Raw genomic sequence first — 25,790 nt, 5'->3', positions numbered from 1 at the left:
ACTGAGGATAAGGGCACAGATCTTTCACAAACAAAACCACACGCAAGACTCCAACTCTGGAACTTTTATTCTCCTGGAAACAATCATCTGTGTTAGTGGTACTTCAGAGAAAAGGATTATGCTCAATTCTGTCGAAGCAGGCGTGAGTGTTTGTGCACGGCATCCACAAAGGCTCCCACGTGTTCTGGGTCCATGTCAGGGTAAAGTCCATGGCCCAGGTTGGCAATGTAGCGCTGCGGCCCAAAGTCATTCAGCATCTGCTGCACCAACTGCCCAATCTCCTCCTGGGGGGACCAACAGGGCACTGGCTACAGGGGGGCCAGCACACCTCTGTCCTCCCTATACATAATAGTGGCACACATACATGTAGGCATGCTTCTACTCAGTGTTACTCATACAGTCATTCAAAAAACTATCAATCAAATGCCTAGTATGGGCCAGGCACTAAGAAAACACAAATGAACAAAATCAATGAAAAGAAACTCCTGCCTTCCTAGAGTTCACGTGGTATGAATGGAGTAGAAGGGAGGGATAAACAGATAATAGAAGCACACACATAGTAATAAACACAACCATATCCAGAACCATGGGAGTGCACAGAAACAACCACAGACATGCACAGGGACCTGGTTGTTACCTCAGATGCGTATAAGGCACAGGGGTCCAGGTTGCCCTGCAGGGTCACTGTCTTTCCCACGCGGTCCCTGGAAGTAGAGTCAGTGCCCTGTTCTGGTGACTGCACATATGGCAGTTGCATCCCCTCCACCTCACCTTCCATCACTCACCGGGCTTTCTCTGGGGCCACTGTCCAGTCAAGCCCAACCACCTCGTAGCCAGCCTGGGCCAGCTCCTCCAGGGCAAAATGTCCGTCCTTAGCAAAGATGATCTGGGGGAAAGGGCAAATCTCAGGCTGCCGAGGGCTTTGCTATGCCTCCTAGTATAGCTCAGCTGTGCTTCTGCCCTCCAGTGGTCACTTCGGTCCATGCAGGACTTAACCTGATAGTTCCACGAGCCCACCTTCACTCATCTGATCCCCATCCTTACCATGGGCACCGGTGCCAGGCCTGACTCCTGCAGCCCAGCTTTCACTCGCTTGGCCACATCACGGATGTAGGGCAGTGCAAACTTACTGAAGAGTTGTGGGCCAAGATGCCCTGCGTGGGACTCAAAGAGCTGCAATGCCTACAGTTAGAAAACAAATGCATAACACATAAAGAGGAAGTATCTCGGGCCCCACATACAGAATGTGCCTCAGTCTTCCTTCAGTTTTCCCCAAGTGACTTCAACCCCTGAGACTGCCTAAGCCTATAAGCCCAGTTCCAGTCAAAAAGTTTTGCCTTCTCCAGATCCCAGTGCTAGGTTTGGTCTTTGAATACACAGAGCATTAAGCCCCCCTGCCAGTGTCTGGGCTTAGCTGCTCCAGCCAGATCATTTCATGCCAAGCTTCTTTTGTGCCTGGTATTGAGACACCTACCCTCACAGGTATAAAGAACTGTATTGTTTCTGGTCCTTAAAGACTAAACCCCAGGGCTTCCCTGGTGGTGCAGTGGTTAAGAATCCGCCTGCCAATGCGGGAGACACGGGTTCGAGCCCTGGTCCAGGAAGATCCCACATGCCGCAAAGCAACTAAGCCCATGCACCACAACTACTGAGCCTGCGCTCTAGAGCCCACAAGCTGCAACTACTGAGGCCGCGTGCCACAGCTACTGAAGCCCACGCACCTAGAGCCTGTGCTCTGCAACAAGAGAAGCCACCACAAAGAGAAGCCCAGGCACCGCAACAAAGAGTAGCCCCCGCTCGCCACAACTAGAGAAAGCCCGCGCACAGCAACGAAGACCCAACGCAGCCAAAAATAAATAAATAAATAAAGACGAAATCCCAGCCTGTTTGTCTCTCCCTCAGGACTTACCTGGGCACCAGCAGCCACTTGTCCCACCAGATATGGGACGAGAGCATCAGTGAGGATGCGAAGCAGCTGGTGACTGGCCTGCGGTCTCTGGTAAAGCCAGCGTTTGGCCTGAGCCATGGTGCTTGAGCCACCACCCTCAACCATGTATGTCATGAGAGTCCACTGCAAAAGGCAGAAGCCAGATAGACACTTCCTTCCCTTGTCTGCACCCAGATCTGCCAAAGTAATTTCTCCAAGCCCAAGTCCCTGCCCTGTTCCATATTACCGGGGCACCAGCAAAGCCAATCAGTGGCACACGCCCAGCCAGACGTTGTCGAGTGAGGGTGATGGCCTGGAACACATAACTCAGCTCAGAGGCCACTGTTGTTGGATCCCGGAGGCGCTGTAAATCCCGCTCTTCTCTTAATGGCTCTGGGAAGCTGGGCCCTTTGCCAGGCACCATGGTCACCTCCATGCCCAGTGCCTGGTGTGGGAGAAAACGTCCGGGTTCCCAACCTGTAACTCCAGGAGGAGGAGATCTGTTCAACCCATGCCAGGAAGGAGGAAAAGGAGAATAAAACTCAGCCAAACTCCATCTCTTCCAGCCTGTTTTTCCCTCTGTCCCATAAGGATAAGTGCTTATCTTGAGCCTTGACTGTCTTTTCCCTTTGTTACCCATTCAAGAATCAGATTTGAGCAGGTACCTGGGGTACAACAAGGATGTCGGAGAAGATGATGGCAGCATCCAGAGGGAAGCGATGCAGTGGCTATAGGGAACAGAAGACAGATTGCTAGGTGGCGAGCTGAGAGCATAAATCTCTCCCTCTTTTGTGGACCCCTCACCTGCAGAGTAAGTTCACAGCAGGTCTCTGGGGAGCGACAGGTGCTGAAAAAGTCCTGGGCAGCCCGAGTTTCCCTAAACTCTGCAGACAAAAAAGGGAAAGCAGGGCTCAGACTTGAGGAACCTCCAGAGCCCTCCTCTGCCCCTCAAAAACTTTTCACCCTCCAGAGTTTTACCTAGACTCCGAGGCCCTGACCCTGACCTGGTAAGTAGCGGCCTGCCTGCCGCATGCACCAAACAGGAGTGTAGTCTGTTTCTTCTCCCCAGGCTGCTCGCAGGAAGGTGTCATTCTTCAGCTCCGGGAAACCCTGAGGTCTGGAGATCAGGAGCGGGTAGGGTAGGTGTCAGTAAACTAGGCTGGGGGTTGGGCAGGGCTCGGGTTCTAAAGGCAGATACAGTCCAGCACAGCTATCTGCCTTCTCCAGACCAGCTACCAAGCTGTGGCTCCCCGCCGATTCCGCCTCCCCTCTGCCTATCAGGTGGTGTACAGGACTAGAAGGGCCGGTGCCGGGGCCTCTACCCTACACATAGTCGCAGCTTCCCCAGGCTCAAAGCCACTGGAGGGACTGGGAGAGTAGGGGGGTGGGAGGGAACGAAAGTCCAGTTAGGAGAGTTTGGGGGGTCTTTGGACCAAAAAATCTCAGGAACAAGGGTACTAGTGGGCTGGTTTTAGGGCTGGAAGATCTCCAGGCTGGGGGATGGTCATGGGGGAGATCAGAGATGACGGTCCGAAAAAGGGATCTTAGTTGAGGATTAGAAAGTCCAGAGGGCATCTCCTAAATAAAGGTCTGGGGTACTTAGTCCAGCTAGGCGGTCCCTGGGATGAACATCTCAGGAATCCATGGTTGGAGGATTTGGGATTCCAGAGACTTGGGTTCTCCGGGGTTGGGGAAGAGGGGTATAGGGACAGATTCCTGAGCTGAAAGACTCAGTTCAGAAGCCCGTATGGCCACACTGCGTGGTGGCACAGAGAACTCACCCACACTCGTTCGCCTCCATGGTAAGTTGTCTGTAAACGCGAGCACAGCCCCCACTGTAGCCTAATTCTGAGCCTGCCCCCTGCCCAGGCTCCGCCCCTTCCTGGAATGAGCCAAGGCTGTCGCCATGTTGAAAGTCACATGATCAGACTCCAGCAAAGGCTCCCGGGCTGCCCCGGCTGCTGCCCGTAGGACCCCTTAGGTCTCTTCACCGTAAAGTCCTCTGTAGCGACGCAACAACAAACACCTCCTACCCCTCCCCCCACAAAAGAACTTCGCTGTAACTACACTTCACGTGGCGTGAGGAGTTTGCTCTCCTCTGACGGCCTGGGAATCCCGGAAGACTCGGCCCAGGTCTCACTTTCACTCCCACTCTTAACGATTTTAACAATTTTATGCCTGGCCCAACCAGGCATATGGTGAATTATAGAACCAAGTTGTACAGGGAACTGAAATAATTAAATATTTATATTACCTAGAAAGAGGCGGGCACTACAATAGGTGCTGAGATTACAGTGGAGAACAAGACATTTCCTTCCTTTAAGGAGCTACAGACTGATGCGGAAACAGAAATCAGCAATCACAATAGTAAATGTTTTAAAGGGAAAGAGCTAGAAGCAGTAGCAAGGGCTCCATTTAACTGGGGAAAGCAGTGGGGTATTCCAAGCAGAGGGAATGGCATGTGTAAAGAGAAGACGAAAAAAAGCAAATGGCTTAATGGGAAACAAGATCAAGCTGGTGGAATTAAAGAGGCTGGAGCTGGGGGCTTCCCTGGTGGCGCGGTGGTTGAGAGTCTGCCTGCCAGTGCAGGGAACACAGGTTCGAGCCCTGGTCTGGGAGGATCCCACATGCCGTGGAGCAGCTAGGCCCGTGAGCCACAACTACTGAGCCTGCGCGTCTGGAGCCTGTGCTCCGCAACAAGAGAGGCCGCGATAGTGAGAGGCCCGCGCACCGCGATGAAGAGTGGCCCCCGCTTGCCGCAACTAGAGAGAGCCCTCGCACAGAGGCGAAGACCCAACACAGCCAAAAATAAATAAATAAATAAATAAAGAGGCTGGAGCTGTCTACAGAGTCCAGGTCATGCAAGCCTTTGTTAAGTGCATTTGTTCACTTTATCTTGTAGTAGTGTGAAAGCATACAAATAGCTTGGAGAGAAGGGAAGAAAGGCACTGTGTTCCCAACTTATTAAGGAGAAAAAAATCACAAACTGTCATAATTACATGGGATCATTTATTTTTTTCTTGATAACTTCAATTAATTGAAAACTATATCAAAACAAACTTTCCACCCAGGTGTCCATCAACGAACAGATAAACAAAATGTAGTGAGTGTGTATATATATATATATATATATATATATATATATATATATATATATACACACACAATGGAATATTACTCAACCATAAAAATAAATTATTCTGAAACATGCTACAACATTGTTGTAACATGCTAAGTTAAATAAAACACACAAAAGGACAAATATTGTATGGTTCCACTTATATGAAATATCTATAATAGGCAAATTCATAGAGGCAGAAAGTAGATTAGAGTTTACCAGGGACTGGGGAATGGGGGCAATGAGGAGTCATTGCTTAAAGGGTACAGAGTTTCTTGTTTGGGGTGATGAAAAAGTATTGGAAATAGATAATTATACATTTAAAAAACGGTTAAGATTGCAAATTTTGTTATATATATTTTCCACTGTTTTTTTAAATTAATGTAATATATCAAAAACCAGTGAGTAGTACACTTTAAATGGGTGAATTATATGGTGTGAGTTATATCTCAGTAAACTTTTAAAAGAAACGGGGCAGGACCAAGTTGCCTTTTCCTCCATGATTGTACTTCACCAGCAGCTTCTGTCCGTGTTTTTTTGCCTCCTCCCTAACCACCTCGGCCTTTCCTCTCGTTTGGTTCAGAATTACTGGGAGAAACTGGATAATGATCACCAGTGTCCTGGGATTAGGAGTAACCACCAGGATCAAGCCTACATGACTCAAGACTCCTGTCAGCAGCCGAGCTGAGGAGGGGGTTATTTTCCCAAACATTTTAGTCACACTGCCCCTAGGATGGGGAGCCTGAGAGGATATCTAACAGATTTTTAAAGATTCTTCTGGTTGTAGTGTGACTCACTGGGGGCACGGAGGCAAAACAGAAGGCCGGAGGATCTGAGAAATAGCTGTTGCAACTTTCCGGGCTAGATAGGATGGATGGTGGCTTGAATGAGGGTAGTAGCAGTGGGGATTAAATGGTAGTAGCAATGGGATTGGAGTGGGTAGATTGATCAGGTAGGAACTACTACTGAACTTGGGTCTGGTTGGCTGAGCGGGAGGCACAGAAACAGATAACAGGATTGAGTATCCGAGTACACAGGACAAATACGGCGGGAACGTGCGGGGCGCCTAGTCCAGAACTTACGGCGAAGGCTGGCCGAAGGCGGGGCTGAAGGTGGTGGGAAGCTTCGTCAGCCTTCCGGGCCGAAGCTCCTGGGGCCGGATCGCCCCTGGGCTTCCCTGGGCCACCGCGCTATGGCGGGCCCGGGCCCGGGCGCGGCGCTAGAGTCCCCGCGGCAGCTGCTGGGCCGCGTGCGCTTCCTGGCGGAGGCAGCGAAGAGCCTCCGCGCTGGGCGGCCATTGCCGGCGGCGCTAGCTTTCGTGCCGCGCGAGGTGCTCTACAAGCTTTACAAGGACCCGGCGGGACCGTCGCGCGTGCTGTTGCCAGTGTGGGAGGCGGAGGGCCCGGGGCTGCGTGTGGGAGCCACGGGCCCGGCCACCTGTACCGGCTCCGGGCCCCTCCGCGCCGCCCGCGACAGCATCGAGCTCCGGCGCGGCGCCTGCGTGCGCACCACGGGCGAGGAGCTGTGCAACGGCCACGGGCTCTGGGTGAAGCTGACCAAGGTGCAAAAGACCCGGGACCAGGGAAGCCCTTGGCTGTTCCTCTCCCCTCCCCCATATTGAGCTGACATAGCGTTCGGTGCCCTTTGCCGTGGGCTGGGCAGGGCTTGCCGCCGGCGGTTCCCTCACGGCTGTCCCCGTCTGGCGCGTCCCGGCAGGAGCAGCTGGCGGAACACCTGGGCGACTGCGGGTTGGACGAAGGCTGGCTGCTGGTGTGCCGCCCGGCAGAAGGCGGGGCCCGCCTCGTACCCATCGACACTCCAGACCACCTCCAACGGCAGCAGCAGCTCTTTGGAGTGGACTACCGCCCGGTGCTCAGGTCCTGCACTGGGAGGGGCGGGGCTTCCTGTCAGACTGCTGGGCCCTAGTGTGGCAAAGCCCGGGTGGTGGGATCTGGAGTGGAGGCAGGGTTTACAGCAGAAAGGGGCGGGACCTGAAGGGAGCTGGGGTGGGGCTTCTGGAGGCGCAGTTTAGAGGAGGTAGAGATCTGGAGTAGGCTCCAGGGTCTCCTGCTGCTCGCTGATGCCTCCGCATCCCGTCCCCGATTCTGTGCGCACAGATGGGAACAGGTGGTGGACCTGACATACTCGCATCGCCTGGGATCAAGGCCTCAGCCGGCCGAGGCATATACAGAAGCCGTACAGAGGCTACTGTGAGTGAGCTGGGATGGGATGGGAAGGAAGGAGCTCCAGGTCTGGGCCCGACCTAATTAGGGACTTGGGGTTGCTTAGCTATGTGCCCCCGACGTGGACCTACGAGTGCGACGAGGACCTGATCCACTTCTTGTACGACCACCTGGGCAAGGAGGATGAGAACCTGGGTAGCGTGAAGCAGTATGTGGAGAGCATAGACGTTTCCTCCTACACGGTGGGTGCTGGGACTCCTCCCACCCCAAACAAGATGTAGTCACATCTTGCTAGATCCAGAACTCTCACCTCTAGGCCAGGACCAAATCTGAATCCCCACAGGCCATACTCAGTCCAACCCCCCATCTTGGAAGTCATGTAGGAACCCCTAGACACCTCCACCCATACCAGATGTGCTTCTAACCCAGCTCCACTGTACTTTCTCTCTTGTGCTCCCTGGCCCAAAGCACACCCCCAGTTCAGGGAGTGGGGGTAAACACTGATTCCACCTCTCTGCCCCTCCCCAGGAGGAGTTCAATGTGTCCTGCCTGACAGACAGCAATGCAGACACCTACTGGGAGAGCGATGGGTCCCAGTGCCAGCACTGGGTACGGCTTACCATGAAAAAGGGCACCATTGTGAAGTGAGTGGGCTCTGAGTAGGACGGGGTGGGAGAGCCACATGCCTGTGAGTGTAAAGACCCACGTGCACACTCTTAACCCTCAGGAAGCTGCTACTCACGGTGGATACCACAGATGACAACTTTATGCCTAAGCGGGTGGTGATCTATGGGGGTGAAGGGGACAACCTGAAGAAGCTGAGTGATGTGAGCATTGACGAGTGAGTGAACTGGCCTGGGGTAGGAGGTGGGACATGATCCTAGCAGTAGGATCTGGCCCACGTTGGAAGCAAAAGTTCGAGCGAGACCCCAGCAATCCCTGAAGACAAGGGGTCTCCAAAGTGCCTCACATTCATCCTCTCAGGACCCTGATCGGGGATGTCTGTGTCCTGGAGGACATGACCGTCCACCTCCCAGTCATCGAGATCCGCATCGTCGAGTGCCGAGGTGGGGCTTAAGGCCTTAAGGAGGGAAAGGGAGCCCAGTCTGTAGATGGGGTTTAGCTGGCAGTGAGTGTGGAGAGAAGGAAATGGGCTTGGAGTTGAGGTAAAGGTGATAGCTGAACTAACTCTAGGATCTGAAGCTTTGGGGCCCAAGCCAGGTGGAAGGTGCTGAGTAAGAGGCCTGCCTTAAAGCCATAGAAGTGCTTGGGCTCACCTGGAAGAGGAACGGAGTTGGAACCCTCAGGCATCCCCAAACTATAGTGGTGGACACAGGAACTAGCAAAGAATATAATAATCAGAATCAGGTTATAGGAGGGGATCCCAAAGGTCCCAAGTTTCTAGGGGCTGGGGTAACAAAAGGCTGAGCATTAAGGAGCCTTTCTCAGGTCTGACGGCCAAAAAGGCAGCAGGCACAGTAAGTGATCTCACTCGTAACTCCTTCCTCCAGATGATGGGATTGACGTGCGTCTTCGAGGGGTCAAGATCAAGTCATCTAGACAGCGGGAACTAGGGCTGAATGCAGACCTGTTCCAGCCCACCAGTCTGGTGCGATATCCACGTCTGGAAGGCACTGATCCGGAAGTGCTGTACCGCAGAGCTGTTCTCCTGCAGAGGTGGCTGTGGTCCTGGGCCAGTCAGGCCCTTCCTTGTCCCCCGTCCTGAGCCTTGTATGTCTGTGTGGAAGAGGCCCCCAAGGTCTTGTACTGTAAGCTGTTCCACTTCAAGAGGCAGAGCAGTCCCTGGGCCCTGCCTTCTCCTGTCCCTGTGAGCTGGGGAGTGAGGGGGTCTCGCATCCATACCAAACTCTCTAGCTGCAGTTATCTTTACCCACCCACCCCAGATTCATAAAGATCCTAGACAGCGTCCTGCACCACCTGGTACCTGCCTGGGACCACACGCTGGGCACCTTCAGTGAGATTAAGGTGAGCCTGACCCATGCAATACTGGTCTTGGCATTGGGCACCCCCTTTCTGCTCAGGCAGTTGTTCACTCTTCATCAGAGAGTTCTTAGACCTACTCTAGGCCTGGGCTTTTGTGGGGCTCTGGGAACATAGGAAGAAAGCCAGACACAAATAGTCAAAATGTCACATTTGGGGTGCTATTCCCCAGAGAGCATGTGAAATATACAGAGCTCGGGGAGGAGAGGTTACAGCATGGACAGGGCAGGTTGCATAAAAGGTGCACACTGGGAGTTACCAGCACCTCAAAATGACGTGAGAGAAGCCTGCTCGTAGATGTGAGTATGACATGGGGATGAGGCTGGGGGAAGGTGGATAGGAAGCAGGCCCTGGTAGCAGACGGCCCCGGGGCCAGACTTTATTCCTGGTCAGTGGAGCCACTGGAAAGGATTTATGTAAGGAAATGACAAAGTTGGATTTTTTGTTTTAGAAAGCTCTCCCTGGTGGCCGGACTAAGGGAGAGACTGGAAGCAAGGACCAGGGATGGACTAGGCTTGAACTGTAACCATGGGATTAGGTCCAGGAATAGAGAAAGGTTCCAGGGCCTGGACAGAGGCTGACTGCCTGCTGGTCCTGCTCTGGCCACCTCTCCTCCCCAGCAAGTGAAGCAGTTCCTGCTGCTGTCACGCCAGCGGCCAGGCCTGGTGGCCCAGTGCCTGCGTGACTCAGAGAGCAGCAAGCCCAGCTTCATGCCACGCCTATACATCAACCGGCGCCTCGCCATGGAACACCGTGCCTGCCCCTTAAGGGACCCTGCCTGCAAGAACGCTGTCTTCACCCAGGTTTGGACCACCTGGGGTCAGACTGAGGGAGGGTCAGTAAGGGGCCTAGGGGGCTGGGCCAACAGGGACCTGAGCAAGGTCTTTGGGCAAGAGTGGGGCCAGGTCTTGACACAGACTTTCCCACAACTCCCTCCCCTTTCCCCTGCCCCCCAGGTTTATGAAGGCCTCAAGCCCTCTGACAAGTATGAAAAGCCCCTGGACTACAGGTATGGCATGGGGGCGAGGGACCTGCTCAGGGTATACATGTACACATGTATACCCACGCACTGCCTCTGGTCCCCTCACCATTACCCCTCTGTAGCCCCTACTCCTGGGTGGACTCTGGGCAGGTGCATCATTCTGAGCCTTGACCCAGTGTGGTGACAGAGACCCACTCCTACTTACAGGTGGCCCATGCGCTATGACCAGTGGTGGGAGTGTAAATTCATTGCAGAAGGCATCATTGACCAAGGTGAGGCCCTGAGGGACGATAACAAGGGTCCAGCCCTACTTCGAGTGGTAGAGGCTTCTGAGATCACCAGCTAACCAGATAGGGGACTTGCTTATTACCCCATTATGGGGGCTGAGGCTTTTGTGTGCCCCAGCTGAGGGCATCTATCTGTCATTTCAGGGGGTGGTTTCCGGGATAGCCTGGCAGACATGTCAGAAGAACTGTGCCCTAGCTCGGCGGACACCCCTGTGCCTCTGCCCTTCTTTGTCCGAACGGCCAACCAGGTAATCTCCCATCCCTACCTCCCAAACTGTTTCTGCTGTTCTGTCTCTGCGAACCTCCCAGGTACCAGGCTAAGCTAGAGATGGGGCAGAGGAGAGACTGAGTTGCCTGGGGCAGCCTCTGGACAGACAGGGAAGGAGGAGCTACTGTATATTCAGAGGGATCATTCAGGGCCCCCAGTGGAAGGTGTTCAGGGAAGTCTCTGAGGCATCTGGGGCAACAAAGTAGGGTCCATCCCATGCCATGCTGACAGCTCTGTCTCGGGGACAGGGCAATGGCACGGGTGAGGCCCGGGATATGTATGTGCCCAACCCCTCCTGCCGAGACTTTGCCAAGTATGAGTGGATCGGACAGCTGATGGGGGCTGCCCTTCGGGGTAAGGAGTTCCTGGTGAGTAGCCTATTCTGCACCCCACCAGATTAATCCTGGCTCTTGGAAGAAAGAAGAGCCAGCCAAACCTGGGCAACTCAGGGTGAGAAGACAGTAGTATTTGTCTCACAGGTCCTGGCTCTGCCTGGTTTCGTGTGGAAGCAGCTCTCTGGTGAGGAGGTGAGCTGGAGCAAGGACTTCCCAGCTGTGGACTCTGTGCTGGTGAGTTAGGGCCTAAAACCAGTGTTTCCTCTGCCCAGCCCCCAAGGTTGCTGCTCCCCAGGGCTGTCCTGAACCTTCTCTTACCACATACGTGCTCCCTCTCCAATCCCATGTACTCCAGTAGCTTCAACTACTGTCACTATTCTGGTTACCCCTACTTCCTTATCTCTAGCCCCAACTTCTCTCCTAAGCCTGGGGCTATATATTCATTTACCTGCTGGACATCTGTCCCAAGATGGAACCTCAGGATCAACACACTCTTCATCCTGTCCCCAGTCTACTGCCCTCTAGGGCTCCCTGTCTGACGATGGCACCACCACCCACCCCTCCCCATGCCAAGCACTTCATGGTCATTCTGCACTCCTCCTTCTCCCTCACCTCCCACATTCTGTCATATCTGCCTCTGGAATCTGTCCACTTCTTCCATCTCACTGCTTTCCCTCTGGTTCAGCCACTTTCTTTTCTGACCCAACCACTGACTGCAAAAGTTGTCAGTGTCCCTGTCTCCATTCTTACCCATCTGATCTCCAGCATCCAGAGTAATTCATTTCACTCTCCCTGTTTAAACCATTCAGTAGATCCACTCTGGGCTTAGGATAAAATGCAGAGTCCGGAAAGGCCTTACATGACCCCTGTATCTCTGGACACTTGGTTCATGATCAGGCTCCAGCCAGACAGATTCCTAAGGCCTTTTGCTCTTTCCACCTTTTTCCAAGATGTTCTCTCTCCTGACTTCCTGGTGGCCCAGCCAATTCCCAGCCATCATTTGGGTCTCAGCTTGGCTGCCACTTCCTCCAGGACACCTTCCCTGATCTCCAAGCCCGGTTAGGCATCGTCCTGATGCTTTCACAGCCCTGGTACTAACCCCCTCACTGCCCTCATTGCCTGCGTGAGGACTGCCTTGCCTGGCTGCCTCTCGTGCTTCCCTGTGAGCTTCTTGAGGAAAAACAAGGACTGTCTTCACAATGAAAAGATGACCTTCCTGCCTCTCTTCAACCCCCAGGTAAAGCTCCTGGAAGTGATGGAAGGAATGGACAAGGAGACATTTGAGTTCAAATTTGGAAAGGAGCTAACCTTCACCACTGTGCTGAGTGACCAGCAGGTGGTGGAGCTGATCCCTGGGGGTGCGGGCATCGTGGTGGGATTTGAGGACCGTTCCCGTTTCATCCAACTGGTGCAGAAGGCACGGCTAGAGGAGAGCAAGGAGCAGGTACTACCCAGAGGCCAGTGGAACAGAGAGCTTTGGGCTCCTTATAGCCAGAGCCCAGCCTGATAGGCCACCAGAACCCAATCCCAAGAATTCCGGCCCCCACCATCCCTCTCCCTACATTCCTGCTGATCAGTGAAGTACAGAGATACATTGTCTCCATGAGTGGAGGCCCAGGGTCCCCACCACACGCTGAGCTGGGAGTTGTGCCCTCTTCCCCAGCCAGGCCCTTTCCCTCCTCCGCAGGTGTCAGCCATGCAAGCAGGTCTGCTGAAAGTGGTGCCACAGGCTGTGCTGGACTTGCTAACATGGCAAGAGTTGGAGAAGAAGGTGTGCGGGGACCCAGAGGTCACTGTGGATGCTCTGCGCAAGCTCAGTGAGTGTGGGGCAGGGCAGCGCAGTCCCAGGGTGGAGCTTAAGGACCTAAGAATTAATTCCGTCTGGTTTTGTCCCCACCAGCCCGGTTTGAAGACTTCGAGCCATCTGACACACGGGTGCAGTATTTCTGGGAGGCACTGAACAACTTCACCAACGGTCAGTGGAAAGGGCAGAGTAATGTCTGGGTTCGGACTCCACTCCTGGGATACAGAGACAGGGCTGAAGCTGAAGAACTTCTTCCACGATCAGCACACAGGCACTGATTTCCTTCTCCTCCATCTAGAGGACCGGAGCCGCTTCCTGCGCTTTGTCACAGGCCGCAGCCGTCTACCAGCTCGGATCTACATCTACCCGGACAAGCTGGGGTGAGTGCGGATGGGGAGGGGAGGTCCAGTCGAAGGAGGCTGTGGCTGGCCTTCTGCCCTGCCCCACAAACATATTCACGTGTCAGACCCCTGCCTTGTGCCCCTGCAATTCTTTCTGATCTTTGGTCCCTCCACGCCCCCAGCTATGAGACCACAGATGCGCTGCCTGAGTCTTCCACCTGCTCCAGCACCCTCTTCCTACCGCACTATGCCAGGTGGGTTTCCTAGGTTCCAGCCTGGGGAGTGGGGGGGGCGGGCGGGGAGGGTGGCATCCTAGGGTGGAGGAGGGCTTCGGGTACTGGGTGCACAAATTGGAGCCACAAAGCCCCTGGTTGTGATGGAGGGACCTCTACACCTGGCGCTGATTAGCTCCCTGCCCCCTGCAGTGCCAAGGTGTGTGAGGAGAAGCTCCGCTACGCTGCATACAACTGTGTGGCCATCGACACCGACATGAGCCCTTGGGAGGAGTGAGTCGGCGCCAGGGGGCAGCCGCGGGCCAGCAGGACTGCTCCTGCGCGGGTCCCACTCGGCCTCGCCCAGGAAGCCAGCGCACTCCGCCCTTGGGTGCGGTTGGAGTGGAGCAGTGGGTTGATACTGGTGGCCCAGCCCCGCAGACCCTCAAGCCCTACACGTGCTCGGGTTGCTTCCAGCATTATTTCGCATCTGTGAGAGGAATCTTCCACAAGCCCAGCACAAGCTGCCAGGCCTGAGCTACTTGAAGGGGGCCTTCTAGCTCCCCACCCCATGGACTTTGCTTCAGTTTTCAGCTCATTTTTTTCTCTTCTTGTTCTTCTCTGGTTTCAGCCTGGACTCAAAACTAAAAACTCAGGGGGAGAGGGGAGGATGGAGGCTCCTCCCCGAACAAGGCTCCAGGGATGGATAGGGAATGATGGCCATCCTCCTTGGTCACCTGAACCAAGAATGAAGAAACTGCTGAACACCCTCTCCCTCACATATTGGTCTTTTCCTCCTCTCCCTCCAACCCCAAGGTGTGAGTTCTGACTTTCTTTCTCCAACTAAGTCTCAGCTGACAAAGTGCCACCACCGTCCCTGGCTCAGAACATACGTGTATTCAACATTAAATCTATACTACCACTACCACCCCCTATTCATCACTTCTGCATCACCTCCAGCCTGACTCCCTGTCTGCTGTCTTACCCCCAAGACTTTGCACGGGTTAAGGCCAGTTATGTCCTCTCTGAAATCTTCAATAGCTCCTCTTTACCCAACTCTAAAATAAAGCCTAGACTTTAAGCCTCTTCCTAGGCTTTATGCACGTCCCTGCCCCAGCCCTCCCTCCCTTAAGGGCCTCTGTGACACTCCATCAAAAAAGCTCTCGTACATGGGAAAGTTGAATAAATGGATGAATTAATTCCTTCAGAGTGCGTTTATTGGGCTCCCGAGGGATGTTAAAGAAGACTGTTCCAGGACTTCAGGGTCCTGCTGGGCGCAAAGGAGATGTGTGTCAACGTGGGAGTGGTGGGGCTTCTCAATGGCAAAGATGAAATCTGGAGCTAAGCAGGGAAATAAGGCGTCCTCTGCCCAGAAGGGGGAAAGAAAGCTGGCCTGGCATCTTCCGGGATGGGTGTGGCGATTTAGAGGATGGGAGTCCACCTTCAGTAACCAGGTGGGCAGAAGAATCTGACCTCCTAGAGGACAGAGCCTTGCACTGGCTGAGAGACACCCAAATCAGGATGTGACAGAAGAGGAGGCAGCGGCATTGCCACCCACCCCCACACGCCGCCTCCAGGTACCAAACAGCTAAGGTGCTGTCTAGAAGAGCATCGTGCGGGTGCAGTCCCCCCAGAAGTCGCGCTCTCCCATCGCTTCTCCACGCCGTCCTCTAGGGCGCGCCCTGACGCTGCCCTGGCGGGAAGCTCGGCCTTGGCTTTGAGCCCCTACCCTGGGGCTGTGCGCACCCCGAAGACTGCCTCCCCGTAATTCGGAGTCTGACTCTCCAGATGAGCCTCGCCGTCAGCACTCGCCTTACGGCTCCCCGACCCCTGCGCCTTGGGTGGTCCACAGGAGACGTGCCCCCTCCTCCGGCAGCCCCTATCCGCCCAGGGAGCTGGAGGCGCGAGAGCCCCAGAGGCCGCGACTCCCCCGCAGCTCGGCTTTCCCGCCAAGCTCCCGCTGCCTTGTCCCACCCGCCCGGCGCGCCTTTCCCCCTTCTCTCCTCTTCAGGGAAGGGCAGGTAGTCCGTTTCTGTCTGGTACTGGCCACACAGTCTTTGGTTCCTCTTTTACCAAATTGGAGTCCCACTGTATAGTTTGTAGCTAGTTCTTCATTCATTCATTCATTCAGTGACTGCATGGAACAGCTATGTCAGGCACCACACTAGGTGCAATGGGTAAAACGGTGGCTAAACAGATAATTTTGTCCCTCTTGGGATTTAACCTTTAATGGAAAAGACATATATTAAACAGATAATGGCATAAACAACATTTAATAACATTTACGTAAGAGCTCCAAAGGTGAAATGAAGGGTTTCGTCAAAAGACAGAACAGGATGATTCTAACCAAAGTGGCTCAGAGAAATGCTAAATCCTTAGGGAGAATAACGATACAAAGGCCAGCTGAGAAGCATGTTAACTGGAGTGTGAAGGGAAGAAAAAGATTAAGACTCCAGCCTTGGAGGCTCTTTGAGGGTTTTGCATTGAGCCGGCATGAGAGGGTTAAGCAAGGGAGTGACATGATTAGATTTGCCTTTGGCAGCTTCATAAAGAATGAGTTGACAGGGAGAGAAACTGGAGGCAAGGAGGAATCCAAGCAGGAAATAATGGTCACTGGAACAAGGCAGATACTCATTTTAACCATTATTTTTATTGGCTGCATTGTATTACACTGTAAGGAATTTCATAACTTTTATTCATTTAAAACCCTCTACAGATGGACATTAAGGTTGTTTACAAATTTTCGTATTGAAAATTACAAATGTTATAATAAACATCCTCATGCAGGTACTTCCCTGGTGGAGCAGTGGTTAAGAATCCGCCTGCCAATGCAGGGGACACGGGTTCGAGCCCTGGTCCGGGAAGATCCCACATGCCACGAAGCAACTAAGCCCATGCACCACAACTAGTGAGCCTGCGCTCTAGAGCCTGCGAACCACAACTACTGAGCCCACGAGCCACAACTACTGAAGCCTGTGCGCCTAGAGCCCATGCTCCGCAACAAGAGAAGCCACCGCAATGAGAAGCCCACGCACCGCAACTAGAGAAAGCCCATGCATAGCAACGAAGACCCAACGCAGCCATAAATAAATAAATAAATGAACTAAAAAAAAAAAATCCTCATGCATATACCCTTGCCTACCTATTTATTTTCTTAGACTAAGTTCCTAAAATCACTTCATCAATCTGCCAAATTGCCCTCTAGGAAGGATGTATCAGTTTTCACTCCCTTTAGTATCTATTTCCTAAACTCTTACCAACCTTGGGCATTTAGTTTAATGTGCAGAAAAATTATATGATTTTTATTTTAATCTGCATTGCTTTGGTTATTTACTATATTGAACAATTGTTTTTCTTCTTCATGAACTGCTCTTTATGTATTTTTGTCCGTTTTTCTATTATTTTCATTATTCTTTTCTTATTGATTTATAATAATCTTTGCATAGTACTAATATAATAAGCACAGCAAAGCACTGTGTTAGATGCTATACATATGTTATCTTGTTTTATCTTCTCAGCAACTCTATGAAGTAAGTACTATTATTATGCCCATTTCCAGATGAGAAACCTAAAGCAAAGATTAGTTAGTAACTTGCCCAGGGTCACGTAAGTAGTAAGTGATGAAGCTACAATTTGGATTGTTGTCTGCCAGCTCCAAAGCCTGCTGACATGTTAACTAAGGCACTATGTCCTGTATATTAACCCCCTTGTTGTGTCAGGTGTTATAAATATGTTTTCCCAGTCTGTACTTTGCCATTTAATTTCATATATGTTCTTTCCTAATATACAAAATTTTAAATTTTTATGAATTAAAATTCTTTTTCTTTATGGAAGAAACCATATATTGGATACACACCACAGGAAAGCAATATAGTATACTAGTTAGGAGCACATTCTCTAGAGTTAGCTTGCCTGTATTCATATCCTGGCTTAACCACATGTTGACCATGGACAATAGACAACAGCCACAGGTTTTCCAAATCCTTTGCCAGTTTCCTCAGCTTCCTTTTATTTTTTTTAACAGTAATTTTTAAAAAATATTTATTTATTTAGGCTGCACCGGGTCTTAGTTGTGGCACGCGGGATCTTCGTTGTGGCATGCACACTTCTCACTTGTGGCATGCAAACTCTTAGTTGTGGCATGCATGCGGGATCTAGTTCCCTGACCAGGGATCAAACCCAGGCCCCCTGCATTGGGAGCACAGAGTCTTACCCATTGGACCACAAGGGAAGTCCCTCAGCTTCCTTTTGTGAAGTACCTATCCTTTACCATTGCTTTGAAATGCTGCATTTTCACATGCTTATCATCATTGTATGCTAAATTTTAATATATAAGAAATATTCATTTTGCACAGTAGTGCCAGGCTGTAAAAATGATCCTGCACTTTGAAACCATGCAAAGAGATCTTAATAATCAAGTGGGGGGAGGGGCTTCCCTGATGGCACAGTGGTTAAGAATCCACCTGTCAATGCAGGGGACACAGGTTTGATCCCTGGTCAGGAAGATCCCACATGCCGCGGAGCAACAAAGCCCGTGCGCTGCAACTGCTGAGCCTGCGCTCTAGAGCCTGTGAGCCACAACTACTGAGCCCACACGCTGCAACTACTGAAGCCCGCGCACCTAGAGCCCGTGCTCCGCAACAAGAGAAGCCACCGCAACGAGAAGCCCGCGCACCGCAACGAAGAGTAGCCCCCGCTCGCCGCAACTAGAGAAAGCCCGCGCACACCAACGAAGACCCAACGCAGCCAAAAGTAAATAAATAAATAAACAAACAAATAAATAACTTTAAAAAATAATAATAATCAATGGGGGAAATTACCACTCTTCCATGACAAATGTTTTGTTAAAACATTAAAAACTCTCCTACAATTATAAATGTACAAGGAAACGAAAACCTAGTAAAACTAATATTTATTTAGTACATTGAAATCTAAAGCATTTAGAAGATTTAAGAATTAAATTGCTTTCTTTGTAAAACGCTTATCAAGAGTAGTTTGAGGGCTTCCCTGGTGGCACAGTGGTTAGGAATCCGCCTGCCAATGCAGGGGACACGGGTTCGTGCCCCGGTCCAGGAAGATCCCACATGCCGCGGAGCGGCTAGGCTCGTGAGCCACAACTACTGAGCCTGCGCGTCTGGAGCCTGTGCTCCGCAACAAGAGAGACCGCGATAGCGAGAGGCCCGTGCACCGCGAAGAAGAGTGGTCCCCGCTTGCCACAACTAGAGAAAGCCCTAGCACAGAAGCGAAGACCCAACACAGCCAAAAATAAATAAATAAATAAATAAAAACAACCTCCCTCAGTCCCTAGTTTCTGAGGCTTCTTCATAAAAAAAAAAAAAAGAGTAGTTTGAGTAGTGCTTACCTCTTTTTTCTTGTCTTATAATATGGAGCAAGCATTTACTCTAAGTCTTGGTGAATGGTCATACTCCTTTCTAAGTTTGGATCACCTTCCAACATTTTATTCTTTGTACTTTCAATCTCATGAAATCTCTCTGAGAATTCCTTTCATGTGAAGTTGTTGCTGACATCACTTCCTCTGGGACACCTTCATCCTTTTTGTCACAGCCACTTTCCTCATTTATGTGGATAAGCTTGCCCTCACTAAGTCCTTCTGGCTGCATATCTATACTCTTTCAAGACAGAAATGTTAACTTCCCCATGATACGACTCCATTTATGCTCAATTTGAATTTCACTTCCAGCATTATCACTTCTTATTTACTTGCTGCACTTTCATTTTGTTGGCCAATTCTCAATTATCCTTTTTTTTTTTTAATGTCACATGGGTTTATCACTGGAAGACAAGGAAGCAACACAACTACATTCTTTGCTGCCTGTGAATGAACTGAATAAGAGATGTGCAGTGACTAATTACCAACAGACTTTAAAAAGCGACATGATTGTTCATTCATGGATGCACATCCAACATGATCCAAGTTGATTCTCACAATTTGCTTTTATGGAGGAGAGAATTTTTGGAGGAACTTCACCATTTTTACTGATCTCACCTGTTCCTTTTGTATCCATTTCTAAATTTATTAGATAGAAAGTTGTGGAAAGGGATTTCCCTGGTGGCGCAGTGGTTAAGACTCTGTGCTCCCAGTGCAGGGGGCCTGGGTTTGATCCCTGGTCAGGAAACTAGATCCCACATGCATGTCGCAACTAAGAGTTTGCATGCCACAACTAAGGAGCCCGCATGCAGCAACTAAGGAGCCCTCAAGCTGCAACTAAGACCTGGCACAACCAAATAAATAAATAAATAAAATATTTTTTTAAAAAGTTGTGGAAAGATTTAAATGAGACATAGATCACAAATTTCAATAACCTCTATAAAATTCTAAGACTTTATGCTGTCAATATGGTGTTCTTCCTCTCCCTGTCCCTCCTCCCTGCCTAACTTTTTTGTATTCCCGAAGTACTTATCACCTTTTAGTATATGGTACAGTTTACTCATTTATTATTTAAACTTCCTTATAATTTATGCTGCCTCTCCCTGCTACAATGAAGGCTGGATCCTTTTTTGTTCACTAATATATCCTAAGAGCCTAAAACTATTCTTGGCACATAGTAGTCACTCAATAAATAAATGAACGGTGGCCAATAAACCATACTTTCCAATTTAAAATCAAGGAAAATCAGCCATCTGAAAAGTTTTTCAATAAAGGAAGAAAATTTTTAAATTGATTAAATCACTTATTTTTAAAGTTGGCCCATCAGTTTAGAGCATAAATGTCCAGATTCTGACCTTCAAAACCACCAACAATGAAAATTCTGTGTGCTTGAAAGGAAATATTGAATTCCTTCAATATTAATGAAGTTAATGAAGTTTCTTTCCAAGCTCTTTATGTAAACACTGGAGCATCATTAGCTGTCTAACTTGTCATGAATCTATTAGGAAACTGCTGGGCTTATGTACAAAAATAAAACACAAATATTTTGGGACCTGCAATTGGTTGCCAAAGTAGAGTTTCTTTTCACTTTTATCTTTCACTCAGCACTCTAAAAATAATAATTCCCTGCCCCACTGACAAGCCTTCAGCCAGATGGAGTAGATGAATATTGTGATGTGGCCAGTAAATTCCCAAAGAGAGATCTCTTGCAGACCGTGGGAAGAGTATTTCTGAGCCAAGGCCCAACTTTTGAAAGGTTTCTTTGTCTCCCATAGTTTAAAGAGAACTTTAGAGCTTGACCTTCTTAAACTGTTTCCCCACCACATACAAACACATACACATAAATGTCCCTTAGGGAAGAAATGTGAACAGGAAACACATTATAGGGAATAGCCTGTATTCAACAAGCATTTATTAAATACTTCCTGTGTAATTAATAATTAAAAGTAAATAATAAGAATGAGGCTAGGCATGAGGGCTAATAATGTAGATTGACTTAGTGAAAAGAAGTGTTTCGAAGAAGAGATGTTGTCAGTGACCCAGGCCCTCAGCCCAGCTTTCCTACCACCAAATGGGAGGATGAAGGGAAATTTCTGAGAAATTTCTAATTTGTTTAATATTATTACTTAGCATGTCCCAGATCCTGTGCTAGGATGTGTGGAGAGAGAAGTAAATAAGATACAGCCTTTGTCCTCAGGGGGCTCCCAGTGTGATACAGAAGACATGAAAAAGGAGATGACAGTCCTTTGTGGTGAGTGCCATAATGTAAGGACTAGAAGCAGTGGGAGCCAGCAAGAAGTCCACGAGGCAGCAGTTCTTAAAGTAAGCTCCGTGGACCTCAGCGAGTCCCCAAGACCCTTTCAGGGGATCTATCAGGTCAAGGCTATTTTTATAATAATACTAAAACACTATCTGCCTCTTTTGCTGCACTGATATCTGCACTGATGGTACAAAAGCAATGGTGGATAAAACTGCTGGTGCTTTAGCATCAATCAAATCAGAGATACCAAACTGTATTAATAGTCACTGTATTCTTCACTGCCACACACTTGCAATAAAAATTAAAATTAAAATAAAAAAATAATAAAAGTAAGTTTCACTTAATGTCTGTGATGAGGCAATAAAATAATTTTATTAAATCTTTGTCCTTGAGTACACATCTTTTTAATATTCTACGTGATGAAACAGGAAGTACACATGTAAAACTTCTGTGCATATATGAAAGAAGTATGATAGTCGTCTCCAGAAAAGCACTTGGGCCATTGTTTGATTTTTGACCTACTGCTTTTTTCACAAAACACTATATTTACTTGAAAGAACAACTGACAAACTGTGGACAAAAAATTATCAAAATGAGTGAAGTAAGCCAGTCACTTCAAGGAAAACCACTAACAGTGATAATATTTGAGCTTTCAAGAGAAAATCAGAAGTCTGGGAAACTTGTATTTGTCATCACAAGCTTGCCAACATTCTTAAGGACTTTTCTAATGAGATTGGTGGTGATATTAACACATGTGACTTTAAAAATATTGTATAATGAGTCAACATGGGGAAGATCTACATAACCTAGTGAACCAGTATTTTACAAATGATCAATGCGTCAAGTTGCAAAATCATGCATGGGTAAAATGCCCATTCAAAGTGCAAGTATTATAAGAGTACAAAATGGTCATTGATATAAATGATTCTACATCGCAACTAATCTTTAACAAACTACCACTTATTGAGTTTGGTGTGTAGTATCAAAGAATACCCCCATTATCTGACAAAGGCTATTAAAATAACTTTCCCTTTTCCAACGATGTATCTGTGTGAGGTCGGGTTTTCATCACCCAAAACAACGTATCCCAACTGATGAGAAAATTCAGCTGTTCTCTGTTAAGCTAGACATTAATGAGACATGCAAAAAGATGAAACCATTGCATTCTTCTCGCTAATTTTTTTGCTTTGGAAACATAGTTATGTTTTCATTAAAATGTTACTGTTACCATGTAATAGGTTTAATTGTTTCTATTTTTTTATGAATTACTGTTTTTAAAATTTCTCAGTTTGAATTTTTAATATGGTAGATATCAACAGATACAATCTATACAAACAAAAGTTCTTTGGGGTTCCCAATCATTTATTTTTTTTAGAAATTTATTTTATTTATTTATTTTTGGCTGCATTGGGTCTTTGTTGCTGCACGTGGGCTTTCTCCAGTTGTGGCGAGCAGGGGCTGCTCTTCCTTGTGGTGCATGGGCTTCTCATTGTGGTGACTTCTCTTGTTGCAGAGCACGGGCTCTAGGCGCGTGGGCTTCAGTAGTTGCAGCATGAGGGCTCAGTAGTTGTGGCTCATGGGCTCTAGAGCACAGGCTCAGTAGTTGTGGCGCATGGGCTTAGTTGCTCCGTGGCATGTGGGATCTTCCCGGACCAGGGTTCAAACCTGTGTCCCCTGCCTTGGCAGGCGATTCTTAACCACTGTGCCACCAGGGAAGCCCCCAATAATTTTTTTCAACTAATTTTTATTGGAGTATAGTTGCTTTACACCCAATAATTTTTAAGAGTGTAAAGGGTCCAGGGACCAAAACGTTTGAGAACTGCTGCCCTAAGGGAATAATTTAAAGTGAGTTTAAACTGAAGTAATCCCTCAACTACTTTCCTCAACTAGAGGAGAAAGTCCTCTAGCTCCCTGAAAACATTTGCTAGTTTAAACATGAGCATGTAAAATGGATGACAGAACCCTCTTGCACTGTTGGTGGGAATGTAAATTGATACAGCCACTATGGAGAACAGTATGGAGGTTCCTTAAAAAGCTAAAAATAGAATTACCACATGACCCAGCAATCCCACTACTGGGCATATACCCAGAGAAAACTGTAATTCAAAAAGACACATGCACCCCAATGTTCATTGAAGCACTATTTACAATAGCCAGGTCATGGAAGAAACCTAAATGCCCATCGACAGATGAATGGATAAAGAAGATGTGGTACATATATACAATGGAGTATTATTCAGCCATAAAAAGGAACGAAACTGGGTCATTTGTAGAGACGTGGATGGACCTAGAGACCGTCATACAGAGTGAAGTAAGTCAGAAAGAGAAAAACAAATATCGTATATTACCGCATATACGTGGAATCTAGAAAAATGGTACAGATGACTGGTTTGCAAGGAAGAAATAGAGACACAGATGTAGAGAATAAACATATGGACACCAAGGGGGGAAAGTGTGTGTGGGGGGGGTGGTGGGATGAATTGGGAGATTGGGATTGACATGTATACACTAACATGTATAAAAAAGATAACTAATAAGAACCTGCTGTATAAAAAATAAATAAAATTAAATTTTAAAAAATGGATGACAGATATGAAGTTGAATGCTGTTCTTACTTCATAACTAGTTCTTACCTCAAAACCATGCTATAATTCCCAAGGCTTCTGCTTGCTTGGGCTAATACCAAGGAGAGAGAGAATCTTGCTGCAGAAGGAAAGAGTAGTCAAGTTTCAGGTCTCTTGTGGCCAAATCAATCACTTCACGGCTCGGCTCCCTTTTACCAACTCAGTGTTTTGAGTTAAAACAAATAATTTCCCAATAACTCATCACCAGCATTCTAAAGTGAAGGAGAGGCAGGGCAGGGATAGGCTGGTTTTATGGATGTGGCTCAGGACTTTTTCTTAGTAAGTTCTAAGCTGAGCTCCTATTCTTCTGGCTGAAAGTCTGGGGAAAATTACAAGTCCTATCTTTCTCATTGCTTGCTGTATCCCCAGCATCTAGCATCTAAGATATTGGTTGGCACATATTAGGCACGCAATAAATAATGTTGAATGAAGTCAAACTCGTTTATTTTTATTGCAGAAATTAGACTCTGCCTCCTAACTGGCAGGGAGCTAAGGCAACTCAAGATTTAAGAGATGGATAGAAAAAGAGGAAGCTTCCAAAAGATTAGGAAATTGCAGGAATGTGTGTGTGAGAGAATGACCATTGTTCCTGCTATCTAATGTAGTTTAGGGAATTCCCTGGTGGCCCTGTGGTTAGGACTCGGTGCTTTCACTGCCCTGGCCTGGCTTCAATCCCTGGTAAGATCCCTGCAAGCCATGCAGCAAAGCAAAAAAAAAAAGAAAAAGAAAAAAAAAAAATCAGATAATGTAGCTTAACAATCTGTGTCAAAATTTACTGCTTAAAACAAAAAAATTATTTTATTATTATCTCTCACAACTGTTGGAGTCTAGACTCAGGTGTTTGGGTTCTCTCGTGCAGTTGCCCCTGCTTCCAGGGAGTCTGTTCTCAACACAGCAACCAAAGTGATCCCTTTAAAAACTGTTATATCGCTGCTCCTCTGCATAATTCAAGGTCCTCACAACGGCCTACAAGACCCACAGGATCTGAATTCTTCACCCTCTCCCCCATTGCCTCTCTAGCCTCCTCTGCCATCATCCACTCTCCCCCTGGCTTACTTTGCTTTAGCCATATTGGTCTCCTTGCTGTTCTTTGAACTTGCCATCTCTCTTCAGGGCCTTTGCACTTGCCGGCTAGTGTTCTTGGAAGGCTCTTACCCAAGATATCCATTTGACTCACTCTCTCCAAGCCACTGTTCAGTGTCACCATCTCAGTGAGATCTTCCCTAATCCCACACCCCCGACCAACTGTTTTGATGGCTACAGGTGGATGTTTTCCATACCATAATAGTCTGGTTCAGAAAGCCAACGCTGAGTCGCCACGTTAGACCTCACTGGACATAGAAAACCTTGGCAATCCTTGGTGAGTTCTCCACTGGCTAGCCCCAAACCGCAGCTCCGAAAGAGCTCTCTTTTCGCAGAGTGGCAGTTGAGGCCAGGTCCTAGAAGGAGAACTGCCTGAAGGAAGAGGCTGTTTCTAGCTCCCCTGCCCTGTGAGGGACGCTCAATGGGCCTTGGTGATGTGTGAACGAACGAAAAGGCTCAGCCGGCCCCACCTCCTCGCCTCCTCCCCTCTTCCCCGCCATGCCCTTCTCGGCCGGCATCTATCACTCGGTGCTCGTTCCTTCTCCGCGGGCCTGCCCAGATCGTCCCATCGATCTGCCCGGCCATCGCGCGCCTGCGCCTTTGGGCTGTCAGTCGGCGGCGGTGTGGGGAGCCACCCGAGCGAGCGGTTGTGGCACGCGGGGACCTGAGGTAAGGCTGCGGCTGGTGCGCTGCCAGGCCGCGCACGAGCTGGCTGGCGGGGTGAGCCGCGCGGTGGAGGCCGCCGGGCCTCGCTGCACCGGAGGGAGGCGGGCTCCTCGAGCCTGGTTAAGGAGGGCCTGAGCGGCTGGCGGGGGTGCAGAGTCTGAGTCGCCAGCTCGAGTGCCTGCCCGACCCGGCCGCGGAGCCAAGTGCCCGAACTAGAAGGAAGCTCGGGGAGAATCCGAGCCAGCCACCTCGTGCAACAGATGGGGAAACTGAGTTTCAGGGAGGGGAGGATCTGCTAGAAGTCACAGCG

The 25,790-nt window shown here is 49.3% G+C and overlaps 3 protein-coding genes across 7 annotated transcripts in view; 2 read left to right on the top strand and 1 right to left on the bottom strand.

Annotated features, from left to right (window-relative positions):
- Positions 1-48: 48 nt before the first annotated feature.
- On the bottom strand, positions 49-3,863 carry UROD (uroporphyrinogen decarboxylase). 4 transcript variants are annotated; one of them, XM_036836822.1, is made up of 10 exons: positions 3,709-3,863; positions 2,932-3,044; positions 2,732-2,811; positions 2,593-2,655; positions 2,175-2,372; positions 1,910-2,071; positions 1,045-1,182; positions 786-886; positions 638-704; positions 49-284 (listed from the first exon to the last, which is right to left on the bottom strand). In XM_036836822.1, the coding sequence occupies exons 1-10, from the start codon at positions 3,726-3,728 to the stop codon at positions 123-125; spliced, it is 1,104 nt and encodes a 367-aa protein (XP_036692717.1). In that variant the 5' UTR covers positions 3,729-3,863; the 3' UTR covers positions 49-122. The 4 variants fall into 4 exon arrangements, with proteins under 4 accessions (XP_036692717.1, XP_036692709.1, XP_036692726.1 ...); XM_036836814.1 differs by having other exon boundaries at positions 50-284; positions 2,175-2,427; positions 3,709-3,804; XM_036836831.1 differs by lacking the exon at positions 1,910-2,071 and having other exon boundaries at positions 50-284; positions 2,175-2,427; positions 3,709-3,804.
- Positions 3,864-5,878: 2,015 nt separating this feature from the next.
- HECTD3 (HECT domain E3 ubiquitin protein ligase 3) lies at positions 5,879-14,658 on the top strand. Of its 2 annotated transcripts, none has more exons than XM_036874234.1 (21): positions 5,879-6,606; positions 6,762-6,922; positions 7,163-7,255; positions 7,335-7,470; positions 7,757-7,872; positions 7,956-8,069; positions 8,213-8,295; positions 8,740-8,905; positions 9,133-9,214; positions 9,850-10,032; positions 10,186-10,238; positions 10,419-10,483; positions 10,643-10,746; positions 11,015-11,134; positions 11,246-11,335; positions 12,339-12,545; positions 12,789-12,918; positions 13,002-13,076; positions 13,204-13,285; positions 13,429-13,500; positions 14,090-14,658. In XM_036874234.1, exons 1-21 carry the CDS (start codon positions 6,238-6,240, stop codon positions 14,166-14,168), a joined length of 2,580 nt encoding a protein of 859 aa, XP_036730129.1. In that variant the 5' UTR covers positions 5,879-6,237; the 3' UTR covers positions 14,169-14,658. The 2 variants fall into 2 exon arrangements, with proteins under 2 accessions (XP_036730129.1, XP_036730121.1); XM_036874226.1 differs by having other exon boundaries at positions 5,946-6,606; positions 13,672-14,658.
- Positions 14,659-25,389: 10,731 nt separating this feature from the next.
- The window catches only part of EIF2B3 (eukaryotic translation initiation factor 2B subunit gamma), a 153,852-nt gene continuing 153,451 nt past the window's right edge, over positions 25,390-25,790 (top strand). The window contains exon 1 of the mRNA XM_036859827.1: positions 25,390-25,483. The gene's annotated coding sequence lies outside the window, so the exon portion shown is untranslated. The remainder of the gene's footprint in view (positions 25,484-25,790) is intronic.

The sequence above is a fragment of the Balaenoptera musculus genome, chromosome 1, assembly GCF_009873245.2.
Source record: "Balaenoptera musculus isolate JJ_BM4_2016_0621 chromosome 1, mBalMus1.pri.v3, whole genome shotgun sequence".
NCBI lineage: Eukaryota > Metazoa > Chordata > Mammalia > Artiodactyla > Balaenopteridae > Balaenoptera > Balaenoptera musculus.
Note: the sequence above shows the minus strand (reverse complement) of the source record. Positions and strands in the feature narration are given on the sequence as shown.

Excerpts from the sequence above, each read along its gene's own strand:
- UROD (XM_036836814.1), bottom strand. The coding sequence starts at position 3,018 with ATGACACCTTCCTGCGAGCAGCCTGGGGAGAAGAAACAGACTACACTC. Across the intron at positions 2,428-2,592 it reads ACATCCTTGTTGTACCCCAG|ATCTCCTCCTCCTGGAGTTA; the intron begins GTACCTGCTCAA and ends TGGGTTGAACAG. Across the intron at positions 1,183-1,909 it reads AAGTGGCTGCTGGTGCCCAG|GCATTGCAGCTCTTTGAGTC; the intron begins GTAAGTCCTGAG and ends TTCTAACTGTAG.
- HECTD3 (XM_036874226.1), top strand. The coding sequence starts at position 6,238 with ATGGCGGGCCCGGGCCCGGGCGCGGCGCTAGAGTCCCCGCGGCAGCTG. Across the intron at positions 7,256-7,334 it reads GAAGCCGTACAGAGGCTACT|CTATGTGCCCCCGACGTGGA; the intron begins GTGAGTGAGCTG and ends GGGGTTGCTTAG. Across the intron at positions 7,873-7,955 it reads AAAAAGGGCACCATTGTGAA|GAAGCTGCTACTCACGGTGG; the intron begins GTGAGTGGGCTC and ends CTTAACCCTCAG.